The sequence below is a fragment of the Suillus discolor genome (genome assembly GCF_016758755.1).
Source record: "Suillus discolor strain FC423 chromosome Unknown F5147scaffold_9, whole genome shotgun sequence".
Lineage (NCBI taxonomy): Eukaryota > Fungi > Basidiomycota > Agaricomycetes > Boletales > Suillaceae > Suillus > Suillus discolor.
Window position 1 is genome coordinate 593058 of NW_024541256.1, and position 26530 is coordinate 619587.

Below are 26530 nucleotides of genomic sequence, written 5' to 3' on the forward strand. Positions count from 1 at the left end.
ATACAATACTATAGTTTCTACTAGATTAGACTACGATACGAAGATCCCTGAAGATGTGGTAGATCCGGGTAATGCCGGGACCCTTCGGGAAGAATCAGAACAAAGTAGATGCGGTAGATCCGGGTAACTCTGGGGACCCTACTTCCGATGATTACATTATCAGATTGAAAAGACAAGCGAATCGGATTCCAGAATGCAACTGGCGCTTGATCTTGATATCTTACATGAACCCGTGCCTTCTCGCTAGAAGAGAGGTACAACCAATGATGGTAGAGAAAGACTGTCTAGGCGCCCTAGGACGGGAAGAGCCTATAGGAAACCACTAGGATTTACATGAAGGACGAGAAAGACGTCTACTAGTTGGTTAGAACGAAAGACACTAGGATTTATACAAAGGACGAGAAAGACATCTACTAGTTGTCGAAACCAGGACTCAAAGACAAGATCCAAACCAAGAAGGGAGGTTGTCATATATTAGGAACAGCAGAAGTAACTGCCTGGGCACAGGAGCCCCTTGACTATACCGAACGGAATGAAATACCAGTTTCAACCCTGGTGAACAAAATTGCTAGACCCTAGAAGAGAGGTGAATTGTCACTTAGACACTGATCTGTATTAGGACGACCAGTTTCAAACCTGGTTATCAAAAATTGCAACCTTTACCGATTATGACCACCAATAAGCAGTCTACAATCTGCTTCGAATTAAAATTGAACCTCACTATCGACGACTACCCAGTAGAATCTGGAATAACAAAATGAACCCTGAACCCGAACCAATTGAGTTGTTCCCTCTGAAACATGGAGCAGTAATTCTCAACAGACATAGGTATTAGGAAATAGAGCCAAAACTATTCAAAGACAGAACCAGAGAAGAAAACTGACGAAAAACAGTAATGTCCGATCAGTATCCGATTAGATCAGACCTTTAGACCTTAGGGAGCCAGAGCGTGGCATTTAGAGTAATTGAAACCTGAAATAGTGGTAGAAGACTTTAAAAGGACTAGAAGGAAATTCAAAAACGATCAAGAAAGGACAGCAGAATAAAACTGCGGGACAAATTGATTACAGGTGCCCAAGACGGGAAGTGCCTCTGACCAGAAGAAAACTGATGACAAATTGAATTTTTACGAAACGAAAACGACAAACTTTACGACATATGAAAAACTTTTTTTTTGACTTTACAGACTTGCCATTTATGAGGTTACATGTTTGCGACGGTGTTGAGGGCAACACATGGCCTTATCAGGCAGATAGAAGAGAGGTAGGTAGGACATGGTCTGAAGGACCAACATAGGCTCAATGGAGGATGATGAGTCAAGTACGCGTCCAGAGGAGGATCCCTCTGACATATGGACTTAGTACGAGCGAAGAAGCCATACTCACGCAGTGTGGACATTGACCTATTAAAGTAAAAAAAAATTACCTACTCCTTACTTTAGATTTTTCTTTTTGACAGTAGTTGATTCTGGGAGAACAACAGGTTTAGAAAGGGGGTAATGTTACGGTTCTTAGGCTTACCCTTCACCTTTTCACCATTTCACATCTTCACTTGTCACCATTTCACCTTTCACTTATTCACAGAATATTCTACCTAATTCCCTTGCGCCCTTTATCCCATTGGACGATCACCATTCAGACTCCCCTTGTATATTGGAGCTCCGCTTCAACACTACGTATATAGTAGCCAGTATTTACCATGTATAGTTTCTCTAACTTGACCTTAGCAATCTACCTTGTAAACCTATGGCTAGTAGTAAAGGAGGTTCATTGTTAATTGTAACAGCATGTATCCTCCATTTCTTTTTGATAATCTCACATTGCATTCCTTGACACTCCCTTGAACTCTTGAAAGCTCCATGCTGTGTGCAAAGAATGATAGCTAGATGAGAAGGGGTAAAAGGGGAAGAAAGGGTGAAGTGGGGTGAAACTCAAATAGACCTCTGGATGTGAGTATAGATTCGGCCCAAGGGGATTGCTACTGAGAATGATTCCTCTAATGTAAAATATGAAGGGAAATCTAGAAACTGGTAAGGGTAACTGAGAATAGAGGAAACACAATGGTTAGCGCTGGTGCGATGCGAGTGTGAGTGAGCTGCCAAAAGTGCTGTGGGTATATAACACAGAGTGGGGCTATACAAATATGGCTCCAAACTGATATCTTTATGTTGTGGTCTTGCACTACCTAGTCTGCTATACTTGGTGAGACAAGTGCATTTGATCCAGGGGTCTGCAGTCTGGGCATAGTTTTGGGGGTCAGTGAGTGATGTGAGGTCAATAATTCGAGTGTGGGAAACAATGTCTGAAGGTATAATTATGATGTCCAATGCAAAAGTGTCAGGTCCAATGTTTTCAGGTTATCGGGTCTGATGTTTTTGGGTTCGGGTTCAGTGTATCAGAAACTAATAGTGACACGATAGCAAGTGTTGGGAAAGCAAGTGGTATGTGCAATAATAATGATAACAGATATGGACGGTGAAGAAACGACCATATTTGCAATGTCAACTAAGAACTACGAAATATCGGGTTTGACCCCTAAGTGTCAGAGACAACTCTCCTCTACTTGGATGATGATGATGCTATGGGGAGTCCAATATTTATGTAGATATGTAGAAATCCAGAACCCTATAGGTGAAAGTAGTAGCACAATATTTCAGGTCCAATGTCCTATGGAATAAGACATGATGTACTGTGGTGTAGGACTTGGAGTCCTTGTGGCCTCGTAGAGGTCTATTTTCTGATGCATGTTGAATGCTAATCATTACCCAGATTATTCCCTATCATATCCGACTCAATACGCACCAAACCCAAAAACACCGGACATTGGACATCAGGTTTCACATCAGCCTATTGGATATCACGCACACTCGTCCTACCTATGTCCAGTCCCATTGCACTAGCCCCACTAGGTGCGTAGTTACTTGTTTTCACATCCTGTTAAGAACGTGCTCAAGGGTCGGATCCGAAGGGCTTGGCTTCAGCTCGTGCACTGCGCCCCTTACCCGAGTACATGCCCCTAACTTCCGAGGGCTGTTGGACGATGTCCGAAGGTTGTCGGACGAGTCCGGAGTCCGATGTCCGATGCACAGGAATTCTGGCAGACATTCGGGAATGAAGGATAAGACTAATCTGGACAATGTCCGAACTAGAAAGGAAACAGTGGAGGACTACCAGAGGTAGAGGCAGAGGTGAGAAGTCTATAGGAATCAATCCTAAGACTAGTGGAGGATGACGAGAGGAGAAACTCAAGTCGGACGGAGAAGGGAATGAGCAGAGTCTAAGATAATATTTGAACTGAGGAAGTACAAAGATTCTACAGGGTTTATATACTACTGAGGACTTAACGGAGAATCAGTCAGTGCAGTCTGAGGCTATGCGAGGCTGTGGACGGAGCGTATAGAAAAGTCAAACACTAGTCTATCGGAAAATAGTAAATGGAGACGGAGATGAGAACATAGGAAAATAAAGGCGGAAATGAAACGAGGTACGGAAAATGAGTATAGTCTAACTGGAGAAGGAATGTACAAAGGGATAAGGCATGGAAGATAGACGTGGGTCGGATCTGGACGATAGATAGAAGTCGGCCGGATCCGGAAGTCCGGAAATGATGTGTGTGATAGGTCCGGGTCTGGAACACGGGATATGACAGTATCCCCCTCTTAGGGCCAAGCCCACGAGGCTTCTGATCTGGAAGTCCGGACCGGACTGTTATGAATGCGGGATGATGGGTGGAGCTCGTAAAAATAGAACTGGACATATAAGTAGGCCAGGGCGCCCATGAGACGTCTAAAACTTTCCCCCTAACTCCAATTACTGTTTTAACATGTCTAACTCCACTTCTGGCAACTCGAAGTCTGCCCAGCAACTCCTCCAAGAGAGGCAGGCCGAAATGGTGGCCGAAATCACGCGACTCAAGGTGGACGCTCGGAGAGAGGCGGAGGAAGAGGAGCACAAGCGCAAGGAGGCAGAAGAGGAGCGGAAACGGATGGAGGAACAGAAGCAGAAGGATATCGAGGAGACCCAGAAAAGGTTGGCTGAGTGTGAGCAGGAGCATTTGGCAAAGGTTAGGATGGGCAACATGTCGGAGGTGAGTCAGATGAGGTTTTTTGTGTTTTTCCGGAGTTTAACAAAATGTTAGTCCTCCGGTCCGGTGGATCCGGAGGTCGCGTGTGAGATGTGTGTCCTTAGGCGCAAGATTTGCACCTGGGCAGTAGCGTCTAAGATGCCTAGGGTGAGTTTTCTTTTTGTCCGGATCCGGATGATTACTGATGATTCTGAAAGATCCGGACCTGCAACCAGTGCCGCACGTCCAAGGAGAAGTGCTTCGGCAGAAATCCGCCTGTCAAGGCGCCAGCCAGCAAAGGCAAAGGCAAGAAACGCACGTGTCCGGAGGGATCTCCATCCCCAAAGGGCAAGGGCAAAAGATGTCAGCGCAGTCCGGAGGACATTGACGACGACGTGGAAATAGTCTCCAATCCCCAGACGGTTATTGGGGAGGATCAAGACTGGGTGGAGTATGATGACCAGGCCTGGGTCGCAGCCACCAACAACATTGTGGTGGAACTGGCCCGGACCAATGGGCTGATGGAGAGAGGTGTTGCAGCGGCGGAAGGAAGTAGGGCTGCGATGGACTGGGTGAGTGAAAACATGCTCTGGTTCATGGAGGAGCAGAGGGTGTTTCAGGCTCTCTTCATGGAGAGTCTGAGGAACGGTTTCCGGATGCATGTGGAGGATGCTCCGGAGGAGGAAAATGGGGAGGAGGCAGAAAAGGAGGCCGGCGGAGACATGGAGATGGATTCTTAGGTCGTCGGATCCAAAGTCTGGATGTCGGACACCTAAATAATGTAAATATATGCATGTCTTTTTTACTTTTTGTTAGAAGTTGGTCCCAGCTTATCCAGATATGCCAAGTGGAAATCCAATAGAAGTTCCGGCGCATTTCCGAGTTTGGTTGCGAGTATCCAGGAAGTTTCTTCGTCTGTTCCCTCGTATCCGGCCCAACGTACTAAGTATAGTAGTTGGCAGTGACGTCTCTGGCGGTCGATCTTGGAGTCCAGAATTTCAGAGATTTCGTATTCCAGTGTAGGACTGAAAGTCCTTATAGCCTTGTAGAGGCTATTTTTGTGGTATCCCTCAGCACCCTATTACTTTCCTACATGAAGCGCAGCTTTCCCGCGAGCCGCGCATAGCGGCCGCAACTTTCCCACGATGGCCGCAACGTTCCCGCGTGCACGCACAGCCGCGCTTAGCGGCCGCTTTTCTCGCGCTTCATCGGCCGACATTCCGCACCCATCCATAGTCCAAAACCAACCCAATGGTACATTATTTCATGATTATATTTACATATCAGACCATTTTCGCATCGGACCACCTTTATTTTGTCATAGACCCTTATTTACATATAGCTTTACATACCTAACTCGGTAGCGCGTCGGCTCGGTTCCGTGTGACAGCGCTTAGCACTTTACTTAAGCACTAGCAGTACATACCATTCAGTAGCTTGTTTTCCGGTCGTTCCAGTAGCAAACTCCCATTAGCCTACAGTTGGTAGCTATTGGTAATCAGTATCCATTTACCGCTCACATCATATCAGTTATCACTTGGCTCTACATCTATTCCTATTTTCTATCGTCTCTATTATCATCCGGACCCCTTGCGCATCGGCCGCTTTGCAGCCGCGTCTTTCCCGTGCCTTCGGCTTTCGCCCACCACTACGTTCCCACGCTACGCGCGCGCACCCGCCGCTTTCCCACACTTCGCATCGGCCGACAAGCAGCACCTTCTGCGTCCATTTCTAGACCTTTGCTGCACTAGCTTCCCCTTTAGGGTCGAACGCACTTGTTCCGCAAGTATAGCAGATAGGCAGTGCACGACCTACAACATAAAGATATCAGTTTGGAGCCTATAGCACCACTCTGAGTTGTAAACCTACACCGGGAATGGCATATCTTTTAAGACGTGGCTTGAATCTGTGCAGTGCAGCTCGTGAAGTCGGACAACTGAGGGAACATCTGGGATTGGGTTCTTAGTAGGTTCCTGGATCACTGAGTATAGCCGTTTCCGTAACCTTGAATGCTCCGATTCATTGTGTAGAATGCCACAGGGCCATTTCCGCACAAGAGCAACCTCCGTTTCATCACCCATGGTGGATAGTAGTAGTGAAGGCAAGGTGGTAGTGCTTGATAGTGAGTGGGGCGACAATCTTTATCGCTGCTGCCATAAGGGAGTGATTGGGCTTCTGGTAACCAGTCGGGTCTTATTCGGTTCTCCTGAGTTTCTCCAAAGCTCACGATGTTCACAAATCGGGTGCATTCACAAAAGACTCAGACAATGCAAGCCAAAGGACATGCACCAGCCCATACCACCACCTCCTGGTCCCAACAAAAGCCAACCATTGGGAGCTTATTTGATATTTCCGTTAGTTGACTTAGCCAAAGTGTTTGCAAAATGGGGAATCCTGTATGGTGAGCTGTCCGCGTGTTTAATACAACTACTTTCGGCCAACATTCTTTCGTAGGCTATATCATGTATCTTGGGGCATTGCACCCACAAATCATAGTGTTGAACTCCTTGGAGGATACCAAAGAAATTGTATTCTGATCGTTGGGTACCCATGATGCTGGGAGAGCTCGTGGACCTCGGCCAGGTAGGTGGTATTGTGACACCACCATTTTGGAGTCTGAATGCATGTCCGAGAGTTAGCTAGCACTCGTTCCAATGCGAATTTTCTTGCATATGATATCAGGGAGGTGAGTGCCCCTGGCGCAGTCAACTCCAGATTCATGCGTTGGCGCTGATTTTGTGAACCTCACATCCTAGGCTTATCTACACGTCCAAGTGAGAATGAATACATTAGATGACACACATCACAATAAAGTCCCTGACCACTTCACCGCTGCCATCAACACGATCAGTTTATCGTTCATATCGGTCGTCCATTCTAGGTATGACATCTTCGCGGTGGGTGATTGATTTCAATGCAGCTAGAAACCTTTTTTTTTCACACCCCATTGCACTTTTTCTAGTTATTCAGGCGGAACCTGAAGTCCTTGTCCTTGTGGTTGACCTTTGTGGCCTTGTTTCCTATGGTGGATCTTTGGTAACTGTTCAATTTGCCATTATGCCGCGCGCAGTCTGCTGTATTTATTGTTGTATGTCTTGTATTCATCATTGTATATCCTAATAGAGCATATGTACAGGTGAGTCATGCATGACAACACTGCGCAATTGTCAGAGTGTAATCTTCCTTTCATTCCCGCATTCATACTCACAGGAGTCTGAGATCTCCATTGAGCCTCAGCAAGGTGCAAATAAGGACAGACAAGAGATAGGCACAGCAAGAAAAGGGCTAAATGACGCAAAGATGATAATGCAAATGTAAAATGTAGATTTTTGCTATCCATACATGGAAGGGAGGGTCACTAGCCTAGCGGGCAGTCAGACGAGCGCCACTTCAGAATCCTACATGCTAATTAACAAGATGCGCACACAACATCGATAATTACCAGCTGCACGATGCAAGATTCAGCATTTTTCATAGACAACATGTTTGCAACTCACAGCCACTCGGGGGAACAGTATACTGGAAACCTCGGCATAATCAATTGTCTCACAAAGATCTGGAACCACCTTTAGGGCACACTCTTGTACCTGTACCTAATCGGATCATGCTATGACATGTCATTGATTAACAAACTCACCATAGCATGCTCAGACTCCAGCGCATGATACACAAGTGGGAGAACCTCTGAAAATAATGTAAACTGTGTGAGATGTAATACCGATTCTGTTGCTCACATTCGCAAAAACACCCTTGAGTTTTACTCCGCAACATGTGGAGATTGTCCAGAAGTGTCAGTATATTCTGTGACGTGTCCTTGATGGTAAACAGGGGCTCAAGATTAGGCAGAACAAGTGGAAAGTGAAGCAAACTGCGGTGCAGAACGAACATTGGAGATAGCAAATACATTCAGAAGGATATACAGAAGCGAATGCGTGTCTTTCATCTGCCAACGAAACGGCGTACCATCAGTTCTGCAGCTTGAATTGGAAATAGGGATAGGACACGTACCTCCTCAAGCAAGGATGGCAAGATCTTCCATGTGCATAGACCTTCTGAGAAGCGATCTAAAACCCCTGTTAGGCCATGCATGAATGAAAATTTCTCCTTTCACGTCTTTGCTGGGAAGTTCGAGCAATCGAAGGGGGTCTACATAGAGTTGTGCCTCAATGATTCTATAATAAGCTCAAGCGAAGTAGAAGAACCTTGCAAATCTGCGTTGAGCTGCCCAATGTCCAGAACAGGATGACCAGCATTGTCCCTAAGGCCACCTACATTTCCATGATTTCTGAACAGCAGACTGCCTATATAATGTACGGCATATATCAACTGAGGGAATACATATCTGATGCAGTGATAAGGACCCCTGGTCATGACCAATTTTCCCATGATCCTCTCGAAACAGTCACCTTTGTTTCTCACTCTTTCTTTTCTAGTTGATTCTTTCTTCAATCCAGTTTAATCCTCCTTCCAAAGACTCTTGCCTGCATATGGCAATTTTATAGCTATTTATGCCATCCCGATAGGGACTGCGAAGAAGAGTCAGACAAAGATGCTGAGGCCGAGATTGAGGTTGAAGATAACAGCAAAGCTATGTCACACACCTTTCCATGCACCTCTGGTTAGATGTCCAGTCTTGGACAGCTGGTATAATCTCGTCACCCATTCCAACTTTGGTGTCCTGGCCGTGAAGGTTCAGTTTCTTCAATGACTGGTATATGCTCAAATCCTAAAGACACATCCATCAACAAACACTCGCTCAATGGAGTCGCGAACACCAAATTCTACGTAATCCCAGGCTTGTCTAGCCCTAGCTCCAGATATGGTAGCTCAATACCTATGCCACCTCGTCATCCCCAACCAGGTCATTGTCATGCTCTCACAGGAACAGTTCCAGCATTATTGTCTCCGACCTCTCCGATCGCATACACTCCTACCAGAATTTGTGTCAACAGCAACCATACCTGAGAGACTTTTGCAGAGGAGGAAGATGAGGAAGAAGGAGAAGACCCGGATGATGAGCCTCAGATGATGGAGCAGTCTGCGCCTGAAGGTCTCCATGATGCTGCCAAAGGTGAGGATAGCATTGGTCTCCTTGGAGTTGGTTCTTGCAGCCCAAAATCTTTGGTGGTCAACAGCCATCGCCGTCATGGTCATTGCTCAGATTCTGGATGTTCTTGATCTGGTTCTCAATCAGGTTCGATGAGATTGTGCAAGTTCAGCTGTTCATTCACAGGCGCAGTTGCTCATATATAGCATTGGAGCTGCCTCACTATCCTCGTTGAATCTTGTCATTCAATTCGTGTTGCAGCTGCTCTACCTCTGCTCTGATTAGCATGCGAGTTATGGTGCTATTCCAACCTACTATCAAAGGTGAGCGAGCCTGGCTATGTGTTTGCGTGATCTCACCGTCCCTTCAGACATTCGATTGCTGCATGACGCCTGATTTACAAGTGTATAAGGGCAACCCCGCACAATGTCAGGACCTCCAAGGAGAACCGCAGATGAGTCAGTTCCAAGTTCTGCTCATCACATACGAGTACATCATTAAGGACCGACCTATTCTCAGCAAGCTCAAATGGGTGCACATGATCATCGTTGAGTGGGTTTGAGCATTTTGTTGGTTCTTAGTTGTTCATCCTCAGTATTAGACGAGGGACACCATATGAAAACACCCAGTCAAAACTCAGCAGAAGCTCACTCAGTACTATCACTCCCGCTACCACCTCATTATCACCAGTACTCCCCTTCAGAACAATATCCACAAACTTTGGGCCCCCCTCCTGCTGGTATGAAGATGGCAGAGCATGCCTTGCATGTACAGCATGCAAAGGACTCAGAGATCAAAGTCTTCATCCTCTCAACACGAGCTGGTGGTTTGGGTCTCAACTTGCAGACTGCAGATACGGTCATCATGTGTGTCATCTTTTGTGGTTATGTTTTTTTTTACAAACACTGATGTATGTGTTTGCATCTTTGATAGTGACTGGTGAATAAGACTCTGTCTAGTATTTTGGATAACCAGTGTTATATGGACCCATGACTTGTAAACCCCCTTACCATGCTATTCTCAACCCGTTGTGTCTCTTACTTGTTCCTTAAAATTTACTTATATTGTTATTGTCCTTTCCGCCCGACCTGCAATGCTTTCCCACCACATTATCAAGACGTCTATCACCAATCTACCTGCTGAACCACTTCCAAAGTACACTGTTCAGAAAGAACACCACACCCAATGACTATGGCTCAATTGCTGCTGCACCCCTAAATTATCTATCACCACCAAGGTCATGATCAAAGTCATCAACTTGAAGATCCCTGGGCTTGCAGATGGAGAACTAGTACAAAGTTTTGGCCAGGTTAGAGCATTATCAAAGTATTTCACTATTGCATTTGCTCACAGACCCTCATCAGAAGATTCGTTGTGAGGTCAACATTTGGATTTGATTGTCGTGCGACAACTCTTGAGGGTGTTACCAAGGGATTTGGGCCACTTCCCACATTAGTCACTCCATGGCTAGAAAATGGGTCACTAAATGACTATTAGAGACAGGAAGTCAATCTTTTGAGAGAGAAGAAGTTGACTATGGTATGTATTGGAGACAAGCTGAGTCCTGAATTGACATGTCAGGTTAGAGAGGTAGCAGCTGGTCTTCGGTATTGTGAGTGTTCAAACGGCTCTTCCATTTTGGTTGACTGATCTCCTGTAGTACTTGACAGGAATATTGTTTAAGGCGACCTTACCGGTGTAGGCATTGTTTGCTACCCTACTCCGACCAGAAATGATGGTTCCTTAATCTAGACCAATATCCTGGTCAGCGGTGGTGGGACGCTCTATATCGGGACTTCAGTTTATCAACAATTCTCACAGAATACCTCCTATCACATGGGCAATACCCGGTGGATGGCACCAGAGGTACTTACCATGGACAACATTAAGCTGACTAAGGCCTGTGAAGTTTACTCTTATGGCTGTATTATGATGTAGGTGTGTCGCACTTTCCCATTCACTGTTATATTACTGACATCCTGCAGGTATTTTCTGGACATCAGCCATATCATAGTCTAAGGACCAAAATTGCCGTTATAGATGCAAAGATGTGGGGGGGTCACACCATTCTTCCAGTTAGAAGACATCCAGCAGGTCGCACAACGACGTCGGTCAAGGGAAATCAAACGGTGCCAGTTGGTTGCCGACATTATGGACTTCTTCTGGTCATGGACAAACATCATGGAGAAGAGACTGAAGAAGTTTCTGCTGAACCTTGCCATGAAATTAATCCCACAAACACTTCTCATGGAGTGCAATCGCTGCACCAGTGATGTCAGTGATCCCAGTTCAACTTTGAAATGCCAGTGGGAGTCGGGTATAACCAAGGTCGGTATGTTTGTAAGGATTGATCCTTTCCATGTATTACGTAAATCGGCAAAGGAGAGAAGGTAAATTCTCTTGGCTGGATTGCCATTTGCACCCGGCATTTGAGGTGTGTTGAATGGCTCGTACTGTGCCCTTCAAACTCTGAGGAAAAGGGCCCAATTTTTTTAGGTGCTGTAGGACTTGTAGTCCTTGTAGCCTCGTAGAGGCTATTTTTGCAGTGTCTCTCAGGTCCTACCACAGCGCGCACCCTTCCTATCATCAGCCGACGGCCGCAGCTCATGCACGCACTTCGGTTCACATCCGCTTTTCGTCGGTTCCGTCGCGCATCCCCCTCCGTCCTATCCATGTCCTCCGCTTGTCCATTGGTGCGTATTTTATCTCATTCGCGTTAGACTGATTATATTTTCGGAGATGATATTGCGTATGTTTCGTTACTTGCGTTATAGACCCTTAATATGTATTACTGTTATCTTCTCGGTTCCGAACAGCGCTACGCACGCAACAATATATACTTTAGACTTAGGAATTTTCATGTATCTTCTTTTCCCGCTATCGAAATTATCATCCATTTGCACGCAACACTCAGATTCTAAGTCTAAAAACCTTCAGCCGACTACATCGCGTGCTGTATTAACGGTCGCGCTATCGTTCACACATCGCTCATCGCATCATCATCAGAACTCTCCTCCCTCTTTATCGTCATGTCACATCTCCTTCGCATATCCGCTAAATGCGGGTTCCTATAAACCGTTGGCTTTTCTCCATGCTTTCGTGCTCGGCCGAACTTCCGGTCGCTCATTTGCATATCATATCGCACCTTCGGTGGCTTGCTCATGCTCGCATCGCTTCAAGTGCAACGTCGCGCGCTCTTCCATTCTCAGTTACTCTTACCAGTTTCTAAGTTTCCCCTCCATATTTTACTTAGAGGAATCATTCTCAGTAGCAATCCCCTTGGGCCGAATCTATACTCGCGTCCAGAGGTCTATTTGAGTTTTACCCCACTTCACCCTTTCTCCCCCTTTCACCCCTTCTCATCTAGCTATCATTCCTCACACACAGCGCAACATCGATGCATTCAGCTTGCAGCAAGAGGGCATCCCCCTTCAGAGACAGCCTGGGAGAGTGAGGTTGCTGCAGCCCAAGCCTGCCGGATGGTTGGGGATGATTCTTCCAGTTTGTTGGGCACTAACACCTGAAAATGCATGAGCTTGTTTGTTTCTGAATAATTCTCACTATGGCGGTAGTGGGATTTGCCCTATGGTAAATTTGGCCTCACCAGCAGAATTTTTTGGTGGGAAAACCAGCATTGACTGACAAAAGGACTGGATGAGATTGAGATGAAAGGGTCAGATAATGGAAGGGGTGAGGTATGATATTCCCTAGTTGAGAGATGTGGATAATACTAGGACTTCCCAACCAGGTTGAACCGTTCTACACCAAGTTAAACAAAAAGGTAGACAGAGACTCATATATCACATGATTGTGTTGGGTTACACCATGCCACACGAATGTGAAGGTTCAAAATGTTAGTAAAAAAAGCAGGCGTGACCATGTGCTGGGGATGATTGATTACATAAGTGGAGAAAATGTCGAAGTCTCTCAAGGCTTTTTGGAAAATAGTAATCCGTACTTAAGTGCTTTGATTCAGACTTGAGTCACTTGAAGGCTGGTGCTCAAGGGTATTTGACTCGTACCAAAGGTCACCCCCCTTCTCCCAACCTAGTGTGCAATGCCTCAATGTCTCCACGGAGTACTTCTGGTGGGGGAAGTCGATGCCAATGGAATTTCAAAGGGATAAAATGTATGAAGAAGACGTGGTAATAGGAAGGGAAATAGTAGGGTAAAACGTGTGCATAGTAATGAAGGGAGGTAGCTGTATGCCAAATGCAAGCTTCTGACACTGCTCAGGGGACGTCCATTTGTCCTGATCCCATTTCTTGAGGACCTTATCGATGGGGCTAAGATGCCTGATAATAGATGAGCTGCGCGTACTCATGCGTAATGTTGAATGGCTGGACGAACAATTTCGGGATATATTTTCCAATAAGCATGTCAGGGTTAAGAAGCGATGGGTTGGCCTTCTTCGAGAGGCCTGGGGAAAGTTATAAGCAGAATCAATGTAATATATATGAATGACTTACATGCACGGAAAGGCATGGTGCCATTCCAGAGATAAGGAGAATGGAAGAACACATCAATACTAGGCAGATAAATGATTGCAAAGCCACGCTCAAGCTTGATGTAGCCCTCTGCTTGCTGTTTCTCCTTAGCGCGCTTGAAGCACTTCATCACGGTGTTTCCAAGCATCTCCTTGACCTTCTCAAGCAAATTTCTCAGTCAGCTATAGAGACAAACAGTGAGCTGTGATCGTTCTGATGGATAAATTGCAAACCTTGTGGATATTGATCTTCAGAACCTTCAGGTAGTTCAAGACATTGGTCATTGTCTGCAGAGCAAGTAGCTCTCCAGCACAAACATATTGCTGACCCTATGCAAATACTCATTAGCCACGAGAGGAAGTATAGAGGAAGAAAGCGCTGACCTTGACATTGTAGTTGTCTATTTCAAGCAACATAGTCATACACGTAGAAATGGTGTCAATGACCTCATGAAGATGTGAAGGTCCTCAAGATCTGGTTGGTGTTGACAGCACACATAGCATAGTTGGAGCAGCTGTGAGCATCATGCTCGATGGCACGCTGCACCATGATACCACGGTAGAAAATGACATCAACAAGAGCGGATATATGGAGGACATCAACCATGGAGGCAAGTGCAGAATATTCACCAAGTGAATGTCCGGCAGATGCGCAGTCCTTCTGGACGAAGCCCTTAGCTCGCATATATTTGAATGTAGCTTGCTCAGTGACGACGAGTGCAATCTGTGTGAATTGAGTAGCGAAAAGGAGACCATGGGGGTGGCTGAAAGTGTATTTTGCAGTGCAAATATGTGCAAAGAAGGGATGAGTGTTGACAACGCCGTCCTTGTCCATCGTGTCATAGGCCATGTCCAGTACCGCTGATGAATTGCCTGACCCTTGATACCACCAAAGTGGATGGTCTTCTCCTCTGGGTTGTCCTTGACAATCTCAACGATAGAAAAGCTGTACACGGTGAGCAAGTGTGCATCTCCTTTCCAGACCGCACGAGCAGCAGACGAGCTGTTGTACAGATCCATTCCCATGCCAGGCTCCTGGGGGCCTCAGTGGGCTCTTGTTCCATGGCAAACTGAGTCTCAGTGTTGCTCGTGGCCTTCATGTTGTAAGAGCCTTCCGTGCTGATGTCATCGAAGCCACCAGTAATCATGACTTTCGCCTTCCCAGATAACAGTGTATCAGAGGCAATCTCGAGTGATTGGAGTGCAGTCACACTGAAATTTGGGACAACATGAGAAACAAAAATTGATGAATCGTTATGAAGACTCACCAAGCACCAACAGGAATCTTCACCAGGCTGCTAGAAGACATCAGAAGAAGGTTAATACATCCAGTAGTGTGGATGAAACTGTAAAGATAGGTCAATTATGTATATTCACCAGGGAAAGTAAATGTGGACTGACGTCTCCTGCAAGATATCGTTCTGAATGTCTTTCTCTTTGTGACGGTCTTTGAACATTTGTGTGAGACTTTCCGCGCCACCCATGCCGCTGCCAACACAAGTGCCAACTTCAGAGGGGTGGTAGCACTTGTATAGTTCATAGGGATCAGTTATTCCAGACATGTTCAAAGCCTCAGCAGTGCAAAAAAGGACCCAGAGAGTGGCGTGATCTGTTTGAGCGATGCTATCTGGTGGAATACTGTAGCGGCCAGCATCCCATCCAGTGGGAATTTGACCAGCAATGAGGCGACTGAATTTGAACACCTTGGGGACAAATCCGCGCGAATGCTTCTTGAACTTGACGAACCACTGGTCACTTTCTCCGGTCCATATGTCACATTTGTTGCCATGCTCATACTTGAACTTCTCGGCCTCAGATTGTGTGACTTCAATTGCTTCCAAACCATGAACAAGCTCGATCTCTTGGTTGAAGACTTTCTTCTTGGGATTATAGCTGTGGAACAACTCAGGCTCTGCGGGGAGATCAAAACCCGTCTGATAAAGGTTGGGATGTGGCTAACCAATTATCCGCACACCAGCATGCTCAAAATCTCCTTCTTGCAGCAGCTTCTGATGTCCTTGTCATCGACGAGCTAGCCAGTCTTACCCATTGAAGTGCTTCATGTAACCCATAAGCCAGGCCATCTCGATGCAGCCCTTAATAGTGGACACGCCTCATGCCTCCATTTCCCAATGAGTTCATAAACCACTGCAAGGACCAACTTCAGCGAATCCAGTGGCGACGACAACCTTCTCCAGATTGATAATGCCATGGAGCTTCTCGAGATCATGCAGGGATACAGTAGGCTCCAGGGCAGGAATTTAAAATGTGAAGTTTGCTTGTGGGACCACATTGACGGTTTGCAGGACCACACGAAGTAGAGGCAACGAGTGGACCCATCCGGAAACTGTGTAGGTGAAAGTAGTAGCAAGATAAGCTATCCGAAATGTAATAAGACTTGAAGCGAGCCGCTTCAGAGATATGCATGTAATAATGTGCGAGGCATGCTGCTATATGTATTAACCAATGGTTTTGATGGGCCAACAACATATGTGCCCCTAAGACATAATCAATAACAGATGAACAAGTGGAAAATGCACCAGCGAAGTCAAACAGATACGGACGGGACATGGTATGGAGGATCGGAAGTGTATACAGGCCTCAGAATGGGACGGACGACCTTTGGACAACTCGGATGAGTGCACGGAACTCTTGGAAGGTAAAAGGAGTGTCGAGGAGTATGATATGAAGCACCTATGAGATTGGCAGGATACGTTGTAGGGATTCATTTCTGGCTGGGCTTGCAGAGACTGTTTTTACCTTAGTGTTATGTTTGCACTTTTGTAGCTTACATAATCAAGTTATCTTTTCACCAGTTACCAGTATGAGTCTGAGTATTCAGCAAGTTTTCATCATATTCCCTCTTCTCTGAGCCTTGAGCCTGGTCCAGAAACCCTTTAGGGTCGAATAGCAGCTAGGTTCTGCAAGATCCAACATTGTTCAGACTCACCATCTGAATTGTTGTACCTTCAACGTGCCCAGCGCTGATCCGAGTGCTACAGTGCGCAATATCCGATAGGCCGATGTGAAACCCGATGCAATGTCTGATGTCTGATGTTTTCGGGTTTGGTGTGTATTGAGTCGGATATGATAGGGAATGATTTGGGTAATGATTAGCATTTCAACATGCATCGGAAAATAGACCTCTATGAGGCCACAAGGACTCCAAGTCCTACACTGCTGTAGCACTTGAACTCGTGCTAGGCTCATATGCTGCTATTTTCCAATGCATGTCAAACACCTGTCACACACCAATCACTTCCCGATGTTATCTGACACTTACCCACTGTAGAGATACAACAATTGCTGGGCACTACACGAAGTAAGTAGCCAGCAATATAAAAATGTGTTGTGGTCGTGCACAGCCTAGTCTGCTTATACTTGCAAGACAAGTGCGTTCGACCCGAGGGGTTTGCTGTATGGTATTAGAATAATCAGTTATAACAAAAGGAAGATAGTCCGAAGCGTGGGAAACAAAGTCCGAAGGTATAATTATGAGTCCGATGTCAAAAATGTCAGGTCCGATGTTTTTGGGTTTTGGGTTAGCGGGTTTGCCTCGGGTTGCATCGGGTTAGTGTCGGGTTTGCCTCGGAAATATAGCAAATGTTGGGGATAGCGAATGGCGGGTTACTGTCAGATATTTCGGATAAAGAAAGGATGATATTGCGGAATCCAGCTAAGAACTACGAATATCGGATGACCTCCTCCTACTCAGAGGTAGAAAGGTAAAGTAATAGGTAGGAGGTATGTGAAATATATAGTATCTATGTAGAACTCCAGAGTGCTATAGGTGAAAGTAGTAGTGCTGATATTCGGGTCTGATGTCCTATGTAATAAGACACAATGTACTGCGGACATGTAATAATGTGTTCTACAATATTAGTGATGTGAAAACAAGTAACTGCGCACCTAGTGGGGATAGATACGACAGGACAAGACATAGGGAGGACAAGTGCGCGGGAAACATCGGGTCTGTCGGATTAGCATCGGGTTTAGCGGATAAACATCGGATTGAGCGGATGAGTGTCGGATAACATTGGAAGTGATTTGTGTGTTTGACATGCATGGGAAAATAGCTGAATATGAGCCTAGCGTGAGCTCAGGTGCTACACCACTCAATCTGATGTTTATCTGCTAAACCCAATGCTAATCCGCTAATCCAACAAAACCCAATGCTAATCCAATGAAACCCAATGCTAACCCAATGAAAATGTCCTCCCTATGTCATGTCCTATCGTATCTATCCCCACTAGGTGCACAGTCATTCATTTTCACGTCGCTAACATTGTAGACCACATTTTTACATGTCTGCAGTACCACATGTCTTATTACATAGGACATCAGACCCGAAAATCATTGCTACTACTTTCGCCTATAGCACTCTGAGATTCTACATAGACACTATATATTTCACATACCTCCTACCTATTACTTACCTTTCTACCTCCGAGTAGGAGGAGGTCATCCGATATTTAGTAGTTCTTAGCTGAATTCTGCAAATATCATCCATTCTTTATCCAAAACACTCCAAAACATCAGACAGTGACCCGCCATTCACTATCCTCAACATTCACTACATTTCTGACACTAACCCAACACAACCTGACAAAACCCGCTAACCCAAAAACATCGGACCTGACATTTTGACATTGGACTCATAATTATACCTTCGGACTTTGTTTCCCATGCTTCAGACTATCTTCCTTTTTATATAACTAATTATTCTAATACCAAACAGTAAACCCCTCAGGTCGAATGCACTTGTCTTGCAAGTATAGCAGACTAGGCTGTGCAAGACCACAACTTTTATATTTGGCCAAGAGCTTACTATGTGTTCCCTGCTCAGCCATAGTTGTATTGTTACACTGCATTAGCGATAGTGTGCACAATGCGAGGACCTAAGAGATGCTGCAGAAATAGCTTCTACAAGGCCACAAGGACTCTAAGTCCTACAGCACATTCATCCAAGTCATCTGAAGGTTGTCCATCCATTTCCAAGGCCTGTTCCCACTCGTGATCCACTGTACCATGTCCTGTCTGTGTCCATTTGACTTTGCTGGTGCATTTTGACTTCATTTGTCTATTATTGAATATGTCATAGGGACAGATATATCATCGGCCCGTTTGAAGCCTTGTTTATTTGAATAGTATGTATAGCAGCACACCTCATGTGTTATTACATGCATATCTGTGTAGTGACTTGCCTCAAGTCTTATTACATTTCAGATAGCTTATCTCACTACTAGTTTTGCCTACACAATTCTGGACTGTCACACTGTAGGATATAATCGGGCTTGCTAGCTACCTTGCACTTCACTTCACTTCCCTTGCTACAAGTCATAGTTTATAGAGTCACTTTTGGATAGTTGTACTTTGCACAATTGATTTTTTGTTCATTTGGAATGATTGTTTGGCTTGACCACTGCCATTTTCACATCTTGCTGTCTTAAAGTTCTTTTGGTAGGCTTTGCATAGCCATACTTTGGTACCCTCGCAAGTCTTATACTTCAACATACTTTGACATACCCACCGTATCTACTCTCAGGAACCTCATTGTTTAGTCACAAGCTCTTTGGAACCTCTGCACATCATTGGACCTTTATTTCTTGACTTCAGGCTACTTTCGCTCACATCAGACAAGTACTTCAGTACTTCAGACACATTCTCAGAACTTCAGACGCACCTTGGGTAACTTTTCCTTTTCTTAACCTTCAATCTTAACAAGACATCCCTTGCATTTTTATATCAAGAGATAGTTCTACAGGCAGTCTCTTTGGGTTAAATCATACTCATACCTTTGAGTTCTAAGGTAACAACTTTCATAGTGCCTTCACAGAATCAACTCTTTACACTGTAAACATGGCAGTATATGGTAGTGAAGACTTTGTGCCAACTCCAGCTTTCATAAATGAAGTGTCAGGAGAAAGGATGAAGATCAACTAAAGAATGATAATTAGATGCTGATCCAGAGGATCAATTGTAGCAGAAATAGAACTCACTGCAACCCAACCCCATGCAAGAAGACTGGGAGTACAGGATATTGTGCCTCATTTTCGAGCATTCCACTTAGCATATGGTCAGTCAGAAATGTCTAGTGAATTCTTTCTGAACATCACAATTACAATTGCCTATGTAGATTTATTAGCACAAGAACAGAGTGAAGCTTAAAAAAAATACCTTTGCAAGTGGTTTCCAATTATCTAAAACTGTGAACATTGTGGGGTCCATCTCTTAATTTGTAAAAAGGACAGGTGAAAACTTTGACAGTGAGGAGTGACCACCAGCAGTACCTGATGCAAGCATCTTCTGGATCTCAGGAATGATATCTCACTTCATGAAACTCAGGTCAAAGTAGGACAAATCCAAACCAAAGATACACCCTGCCATCAAGTATAGTTTGCCAATCTCACCGGAGTGTCCACCTTGGAGACGCTGCTCTAGCTGCGATATTTAAATTACATATAAATCAGTATTTGGTCGGATGATGAAATATATAAAATAACATACCAATGATTGAAAATGAGAAGCAGGTATGAAATGATGGAGGTGATCCGGTAGAAGTGAATATACCTCTATCACAAGACAAAGTTCTTTGGCATCCTTGCTTGCATAGCGGCTAGCGGATATGATGATGGGCAGAGAGTTTGGCACAGGCAATCTAAGAATGCATGCTTGGGTGGGAACATCTCAGCAATAATACCATATTTGCAAGCAAAGGTTGAGAGTTCAATGTCAAAGGCCTTCAGCTCATTAGGAACTTGCACACCTGAATGCCTACATTGATTGGATGCTAACACTTTGTTCTTCTCACCCAGAGTCTGATTGTTATTCTTGAGTAACTGGTTTTTGAGTTGCAGGTGCCAAATGATCTTGAGATGCACAAAGTTAGAGATACTAAATCACAGTGAGCGAAGTAAGGCATCATTACCTCCATGTCTCCATTCTGTACAGAAGCCAATGACTGAGTGGTGGTCAATGAGAGCCCTACCATGAAAGATGATGATACATCCAATTTAGATACATCTTTGTACTCTAACTCAGACTCCAAGTCATCACATGCAATGGTACACTGAGGCATCACAAGAACTTGTAATATGGTCAAGTAAAACACAGTGCAGAAAATAATGATGGACTCACCATAAACTTATAGTCAAATTTTTTGGCTGTATGACCTGGACTGAACAATATGATGAAAGAAAACATGAGGGATATAATAGCCTTGACATTTAATTAAAATCAGCATGTGGTTGAATGACAATATGACACAAGGTAACTTACCTATGTGGTGCTTAGACTGTCTAGTGTTGATGGCCAAAAAGTATTGGAGGGCCAACATTGAAATTTAAATTTAAAGACCTTAGATTACATCATGGAGCAAATCAAAATATGTTTTAAAGCATGTGTTAAATTTGGGGGTGTTATTTATACAAGCCAAAGTATCTTTATACAAAGCTTAAGCTAAGTCCTGCCTACACTGAGCAACTCCAACCTTCACCAGTCTGAAATTTACCTCCTCATCATGGTCATTCAATCAATGGCCAAAACAAAGTGGGTCCGCACAAAGCTAACAACAGTCCAAAAGTCTGCATGCCATGAAAAGTTCAAGAACTTGACAAATGCACTCACCACAGCAAAGGATGTTTACCAGGAGGAAGCACAGACTGTTGCCCAAGAATATGGCCGGTGTAGAGACTGACATCTCTGTAGCCTTGTAGAGGCCATATCTACAACATGCCTTAAAGTGCAGTTTGATGCACAACTCATGCTAAACACCTCTCCAGTCATTCCCTATGTGAAGCGCTGTGGAAACAACAACCTTGCTGGGTGGCAAGAAAAGGTTGGGTCAAGCTAATGCCTAGCTGCTATGTCTAAACAGACGTGTTCGACCCTAAAGGGAATTGCTACTAGAATGATGTTGGATATGTGCGACCCGAGAGCGTGCTAAGCGCGGGAAAATAGCAGATAGGTAATGCGCGAGGTGTAGGAATGTATCTGAGGCTATCCGAAGTGTGGGAACACGTGGCCGAAGGTGCGGAAAGCGCGGGAAAGCGCGGACAAGGTATAGGGAAGTTAAGGAACGAGGTTTGGAGAGAGTGAGGGCAAAGGTATATTGCGAGGTAAGGAAAGTCTAGGTATAGAGAGGTATGAGGAACCTAATAGGGGCTAAAAAGCGCACACTACAAGGGACTACTTCGAAGGTAACCTATAGGGAGAGGTATCCAGTACGAGGGAAGTGTCCTAGTAGTCCTAAGTAATAGTCAACTTATACTGTCTAGACTCTCACTCGGAGAAGGAAGGGATAGGAAATATAGTAAATAGGTAAGGGCATGTAATAAGGCTGCAACACATTTTACAAGCCTCGAGATAAGGAAATTCACATACCAATGGGGTTTGGATGGACTATGGATAGATGAGGGACCTTCCTAATGTGTTTCCGAGGTATCCAAAGCGCGGGAACACGCATCCGATGCGGCCGATGCACGGGAAAGTGCGGATAAGCAGATGCGCAAAGCGCGGGAAAAGTGAGTTCGGTTTTGGACAAGGTTGTTTGCAGGATAATGAAGGTGCGAGGACAGGAAACTCGTAGTGTTCTATGCTCCTTGACATCAATATGAAAATAGGCTCTTTCCTGCCCAGCGCAGGTCCGAGCGTCACAGCGCAACTCTCCTGCGATAAGCGCAAAGTGCGCGCTACTTTCCCGCACCAAGCACCACATTCACATGCACACACCTAGCGTGCTTTACTGCGCTTGAAGCGCCCTGCATTGCACATCCATCCATTGTTCCAAACTAACCTCACTAGTACATTTTCATGTCATTATTTTTATATCAGACCATATTAGACTTTAATTGTTTGCTCACCATCATGTCATGGACCCTTATTACATATTTTACCTACTCTCCTCACTACCGCTTCGGCTCCGCTTCAGGGGCACATTTTTAGACATATATAAGTGCCTGTAGTTCATGTTTTACATTATCTAATCATATAGAAGCTCCCTACACCACACTATCAGTGTATAGCTCATCCATCCTGGGCCATAGTCAGTAGCTATTGGCAATAAAGAGTAACATCTATCCGTCTATTATGAGCCTCTCCTTATATCCCCCACCTCGCGCTACTCTGCACACTTTTCCCATGCTTCGTGCTCCTCAAGTGCTCCATTTCTGCGCTCATGCCTCATGTGCTTCATGTCGGCCAATGAGTGGCACCCTCTGTGCCAATCCCTAGATCCCTGCTGCACTTGCTTCCCCTTTAGGGTCAAATACACTTGTCACTACAAGCATAGCAGCTTAGGCAAGCAAGACCCAACACATAGTTCAGTATACACCATCTGAATTGTTGTACCTACACCGGTAAGTCTATTTAACATACCAAAACCAAATTCTAACTTACTTGTCTACAGAAGCTTGAAGTGGATATGCAAACAGCTTCACATGGGTAGGGGTATTTTCAACAAATGCCATGTAAATCCCTGGAATGCATTTGTGAGACAAGAACTGAACAAGTACAATGAAGATACTTATATTTATGACCTGCAAAAAAAGAACATATACAGACTTACAGTAAAAGGACATGGAGTGGGGGATTGTTGAAAATTGCTCGTTGTAGGACTTGGAGTCCTTGTGGCCTCATAGAGGTCTAATTTCTGATGTATGTTGAAATGCTAATCATTACCCAAATCATTCCCTATCATATCCGACTCAATACACACCAAACCCAAAAACATCCCTAACATTGTCGACCACATTATTACATATATTCCCATAGTCCGCAGTACATCATGTCTTATTACATATGACATCGGACCCGAAATATTGCGCTACTATAGGGTTCCGGATTTCTACGTATCTACATAAATATTGGACTCCCCATAGCATCATCATCTGAAGTAGAGGAGAATCATCTCCGATGCTTAGGGGTCAAACTTGATATTTTGTAGTTCTTAATTGACATTGCGAATATCATCGTTCCTTCACCATCCGTATCTGTCATTGTTATTATTGTGCATACCACTTGCTTTCCTGATGCTCGCTATCGCATCACTATTAGTTTCTGATACACTGAACCTGAACCCAATAACCCGATGTAAAGAGTTGATTCTGTGTAGGCACTACAAAAGTGTTACCTTCAGAACTCAATGTGCGAGTGTAATGCTTGTCCCAAAGAGACTGCCTATAGAAATACTCCTTGATATAAATGCAAGGGATGTCTAGTTAAGATTGAAGTAGAAAGAACAGAAAGGTTACCCAAGTGTGCTCAATGTTCCGAAGATGTGTCTGAAGTACCGAAGTACTCGTCCGACATCAAGAAATGAAGGTCCAAGGTTGTGTGAAGTGTCCAAAGAGCTTCCGATGAACAGCAAAGGTTCCGAGAGTGAAATATGGTGGTTATGTCAAAGTGTAAGACTTGCGAAGTACAACTAAGCAAAGCCTATCGAAAGAACTCAGAGACAGCAAGATGCAAAATGGCAGTGGTCAGGCCAAACAATCGTTCCAAATGAACACGAAGGATCAATTGCATGAAGTACGACTATCCGAAAGTGACTCTACTAACTATGACTCATAGCAAGGGAAGTGAAGTGAAGTGCGAGTAGCTAGTGAGGCAGATTATATCCTACAGCGTGAAGGTCCAGAAACTGCATAGGCAAAAGTAGTAGCAAGATAAGCTATCTGAAGTGTAATAAGACTTGAGGTGAGCCGCTACAGAGATATGCATGTAATAACATGCAAGGTGTGCTGCTATATGTATTAACCATTGACTTCGATGGGCCGACAATGTATGTGCCCCTAAGACATAATCAATAATAGATGAACAAGGTAAAAACGCACCAGCGAAGTCAAATGGACATGGATGGGACATGGTACGTGTCATATCCCGTATTCTGGACCTACGTCCAACAATGTTCCCACGCCTCATCCGGACCTCCGGACCCCCTGTCCATGTCCTTTATCTGTCCAGATGTCTATACGCCGAAATCTCTGTACCTTTGCATATCCACACATCCAGATCTGATATCTGGACACCTGATCTCATATCCACTTCTCAGGATCTCCGGATCCGACCTATGCTTCATATCCAAACCCAAACCTTAAATCAGCGCTCATCCCCTTATGGTAATCACCTGTTTCCGGACATCCGGTTATCCCTATGACCGACTGTGCTTTATTTTCCATACCTGATTCATTTCCGTCTTCAATTCATTAAGTTCTGATGCACTAGTGTTAGGCATTCCACATGCTCCGTCCATAGCCTCACATAGCCTTGCACTGCACTGACTGATTCTCCATTATGTCCTCCATAGTATATAAACCCTGTAGAAACTCCTGTATTTCCTTAGTCTGAATATTACACATATTAGTCCTCACACTAGATCTCACACTAAGTCCTCATACTAGTTCTAGTCCTCTGACTTAGTCAATATCCATCTCAGGCCTAGGGAGGAATTCCCTAGGCCAGAGCTCCACTCCTCCGCTCCTCTGCTCCTACACTCCTCCAAGTTTCCGGAACTTTCCCACGGTCCTCCGGACCTATTCTGCTTTGGACTTTGTCCCTGCAGCCTTTCCTCTGTATCCATTCTACTCAGGATTCATCCTGAGTAGCCATTACACATATCTGTACCAGGACGAAACCTCATAGTAATTTCCAGAAGTTCCTCCGGAAATTTCCTGCACCCCTCCGGAAGTTTCTCGCACTCATCCAGATCCGGACAGTCCTTCTGGACTTTCCCACACTCCTTCGGAAGTCCTATGGACTTCCTCTGGATGTCATCTGCAATTAAGGGCACATACTCGGGTAAGGGGCGCAGTGCACGAGCTGAAGCCAAGCCCTTCAGAATCAGTCCTACCCTTTGTGCATGGTCTTAACAGTACGGAGGATTGGAAGTGCATACAGGCCTCGGAATGGGACGGACAACCTTCAGACGACTCAGATGAGTGCATGGAACTCTCAGAAGGTAAAAGGAGTGTCGAGGAGTATGATGTGGGATACCTATGAGATTGGCAGAATACAAGCCCAATGCTGATCCAAGTGCTACACCAATAACCCAAAAACATCGGACCCAACGCTTTTGCATTAGACATCGTAATTATACCTTTGGACATTGTTTCCCATGCTCAGATTATTGACCTCACATCACTCACTGACCCCCAAAACTATTCCCAGACTGCAGACCCCTGGGTCGAATGCACTTGTCTCACCAAGTATAGCAGACTAGGCAGTGCAAGACCACAACATAAAGATATCAGTTTGGAGCCATCTTTGTATAGCCCCACTCTGTTGTATACCTACACTGTGTTCATCACAGAACATCGTGCACAATTAACGACACATTATTTGTGCCTGACAGCAGCTGACAAGAACCACCTTCAAGATGATGTCGAGACACTTCATCGGTCTCACATAAAAGTGACTCACACCAACCCTAAGGCACTACTAAGAGATATTAATGCTACTTTCAATGTAATGCAGACTGAGGTACTGGAATAATTTTTTTGATCTGTCAAATACTCACTAGATGATTAAATAGTGGACTGCTATCCAGGCTTGAACAGGCTTCGAGGGGATCTATCTTGTTGTTCATGAGGACATTGAGCAGCACCATGAACCAAAGCTCTTTTACACACTGAAGGTCGTGTCGTTCATCAAAGATGTCCTTGGCATGGAGCCAAAGTGTTTTGCACTTAAACTTGAGTCTTGGGTTGTTGGAGATTTTGGTAAGTCAGATTTATTCAATGATGGATGTACTCAGCATTAATAGATAATACTACAACAATTACTCAACGGCTTTCATTGACAAGACTTGTAAGCTTGTGTCGCCAGAATATTCAAGATGGACTTGGTAAAATTTATTGCATTTGTTGCATGATTCATCACCAATGTGTCATACAGATGTAATTCTGGCTACAATGAATCATTCACAAAAAAAGGTCACT

The 26530-nt window shown here is 44.7% G+C and overlaps 6 protein-coding genes across 6 annotated transcripts; 2 read left to right on the forward strand and 4 right to left on the reverse strand.

Moving 5' to 3' along the window:
* Positions 1 to 8001: 8001 nt before the first annotated feature.
* F5147DRAFT_570285 (uncharacterized protein) lies at positions 8002 to 8169 on the reverse strand (the record flags this gene model as incomplete). The annotated part of the gene is made up of 1 exon (XM_041430985.1): positions 8002 to 8169. A coding segment is annotated over one exon (168 nt), but the record flags the coding sequence as incomplete, so codon positions are not given.
* A 597-nt stretch (positions 8170 to 8766) lies between these two features.
* On the forward strand, positions 8767 to 9671 carry F5147DRAFT_770036 (uncharacterized protein; the record flags this gene model as incomplete). The annotated part of the gene is made up of 4 exons (XM_041441105.1): positions 8767 to 8923; positions 9041 to 9133; positions 9198 to 9256; positions 9480 to 9671. The coding sequence occupies 4 exons, from the start codon at positions 8767 to 8769 to the stop codon at positions 9669 to 9671; spliced, it is 501 nt and encodes a 166-aa protein (XP_041296670.1).
* A 3724-nt stretch (positions 9672 to 13395) lies between these two features.
* Positions 13396 to 14621, reverse strand: F5147DRAFT_743868 (acyl transferase domain-containing protein; the record flags this gene model as incomplete). The annotated part of the gene is made up of 6 exons (XM_041439635.1): positions 13396 to 13529; positions 13579 to 13753; positions 13830 to 13925; positions 13980 to 14042; positions 14086 to 14456; positions 14483 to 14621. 6 exons carry the CDS (start codon positions 14619 to 14621, stop codon positions 13396 to 13398), a joined length of 978 nt encoding a protein of 325 aa, XP_041296671.1.
* Positions 14622 to 14719: 98 nt separating this feature from the next.
* Positions 14720 to 15241, reverse strand: F5147DRAFT_553522 (alpha subunit of fatty acid synthetase; the record flags this gene model as incomplete). Its single annotated transcript, XM_041430450.1, has 3 exons — positions 14720 to 14807; positions 14864 to 14941; positions 14997 to 15241. Coding segments are annotated over 3 exons (411 nt in total), but the record flags the coding sequence as incomplete, so codon positions are not given.
* A 4681-nt stretch (positions 15242 to 19922) lies between these two features.
* Positions 19923 to 20931, reverse strand: F5147DRAFT_649880 (uncharacterized protein; the record flags this gene model as incomplete). The annotated part of the gene is made up of 6 exons (XM_041433391.1): positions 19923 to 20036; positions 20103 to 20253; positions 20391 to 20464; positions 20524 to 20664; positions 20733 to 20767; positions 20874 to 20931. 6 exons carry the CDS (start codon positions 20929 to 20931, stop codon positions 19923 to 19925), a joined length of 573 nt encoding a protein of 190 aa, XP_041296673.1.
* Positions 20932 to 21114: 183 nt separating this feature from the next.
* On the forward strand, positions 21115 to 21447 carry F5147DRAFT_770039 (uncharacterized protein; the record flags this gene model as incomplete). Its single annotated transcript, XM_041441106.1, has 2 exons — positions 21115 to 21278; positions 21303 to 21447. 2 exons carry the CDS (start codon positions 21115 to 21117, stop codon positions 21445 to 21447), a joined length of 309 nt encoding a protein of 102 aa, XP_041296674.1.
* Positions 21448 to 26530: the final 5083 nt, after the last annotated feature.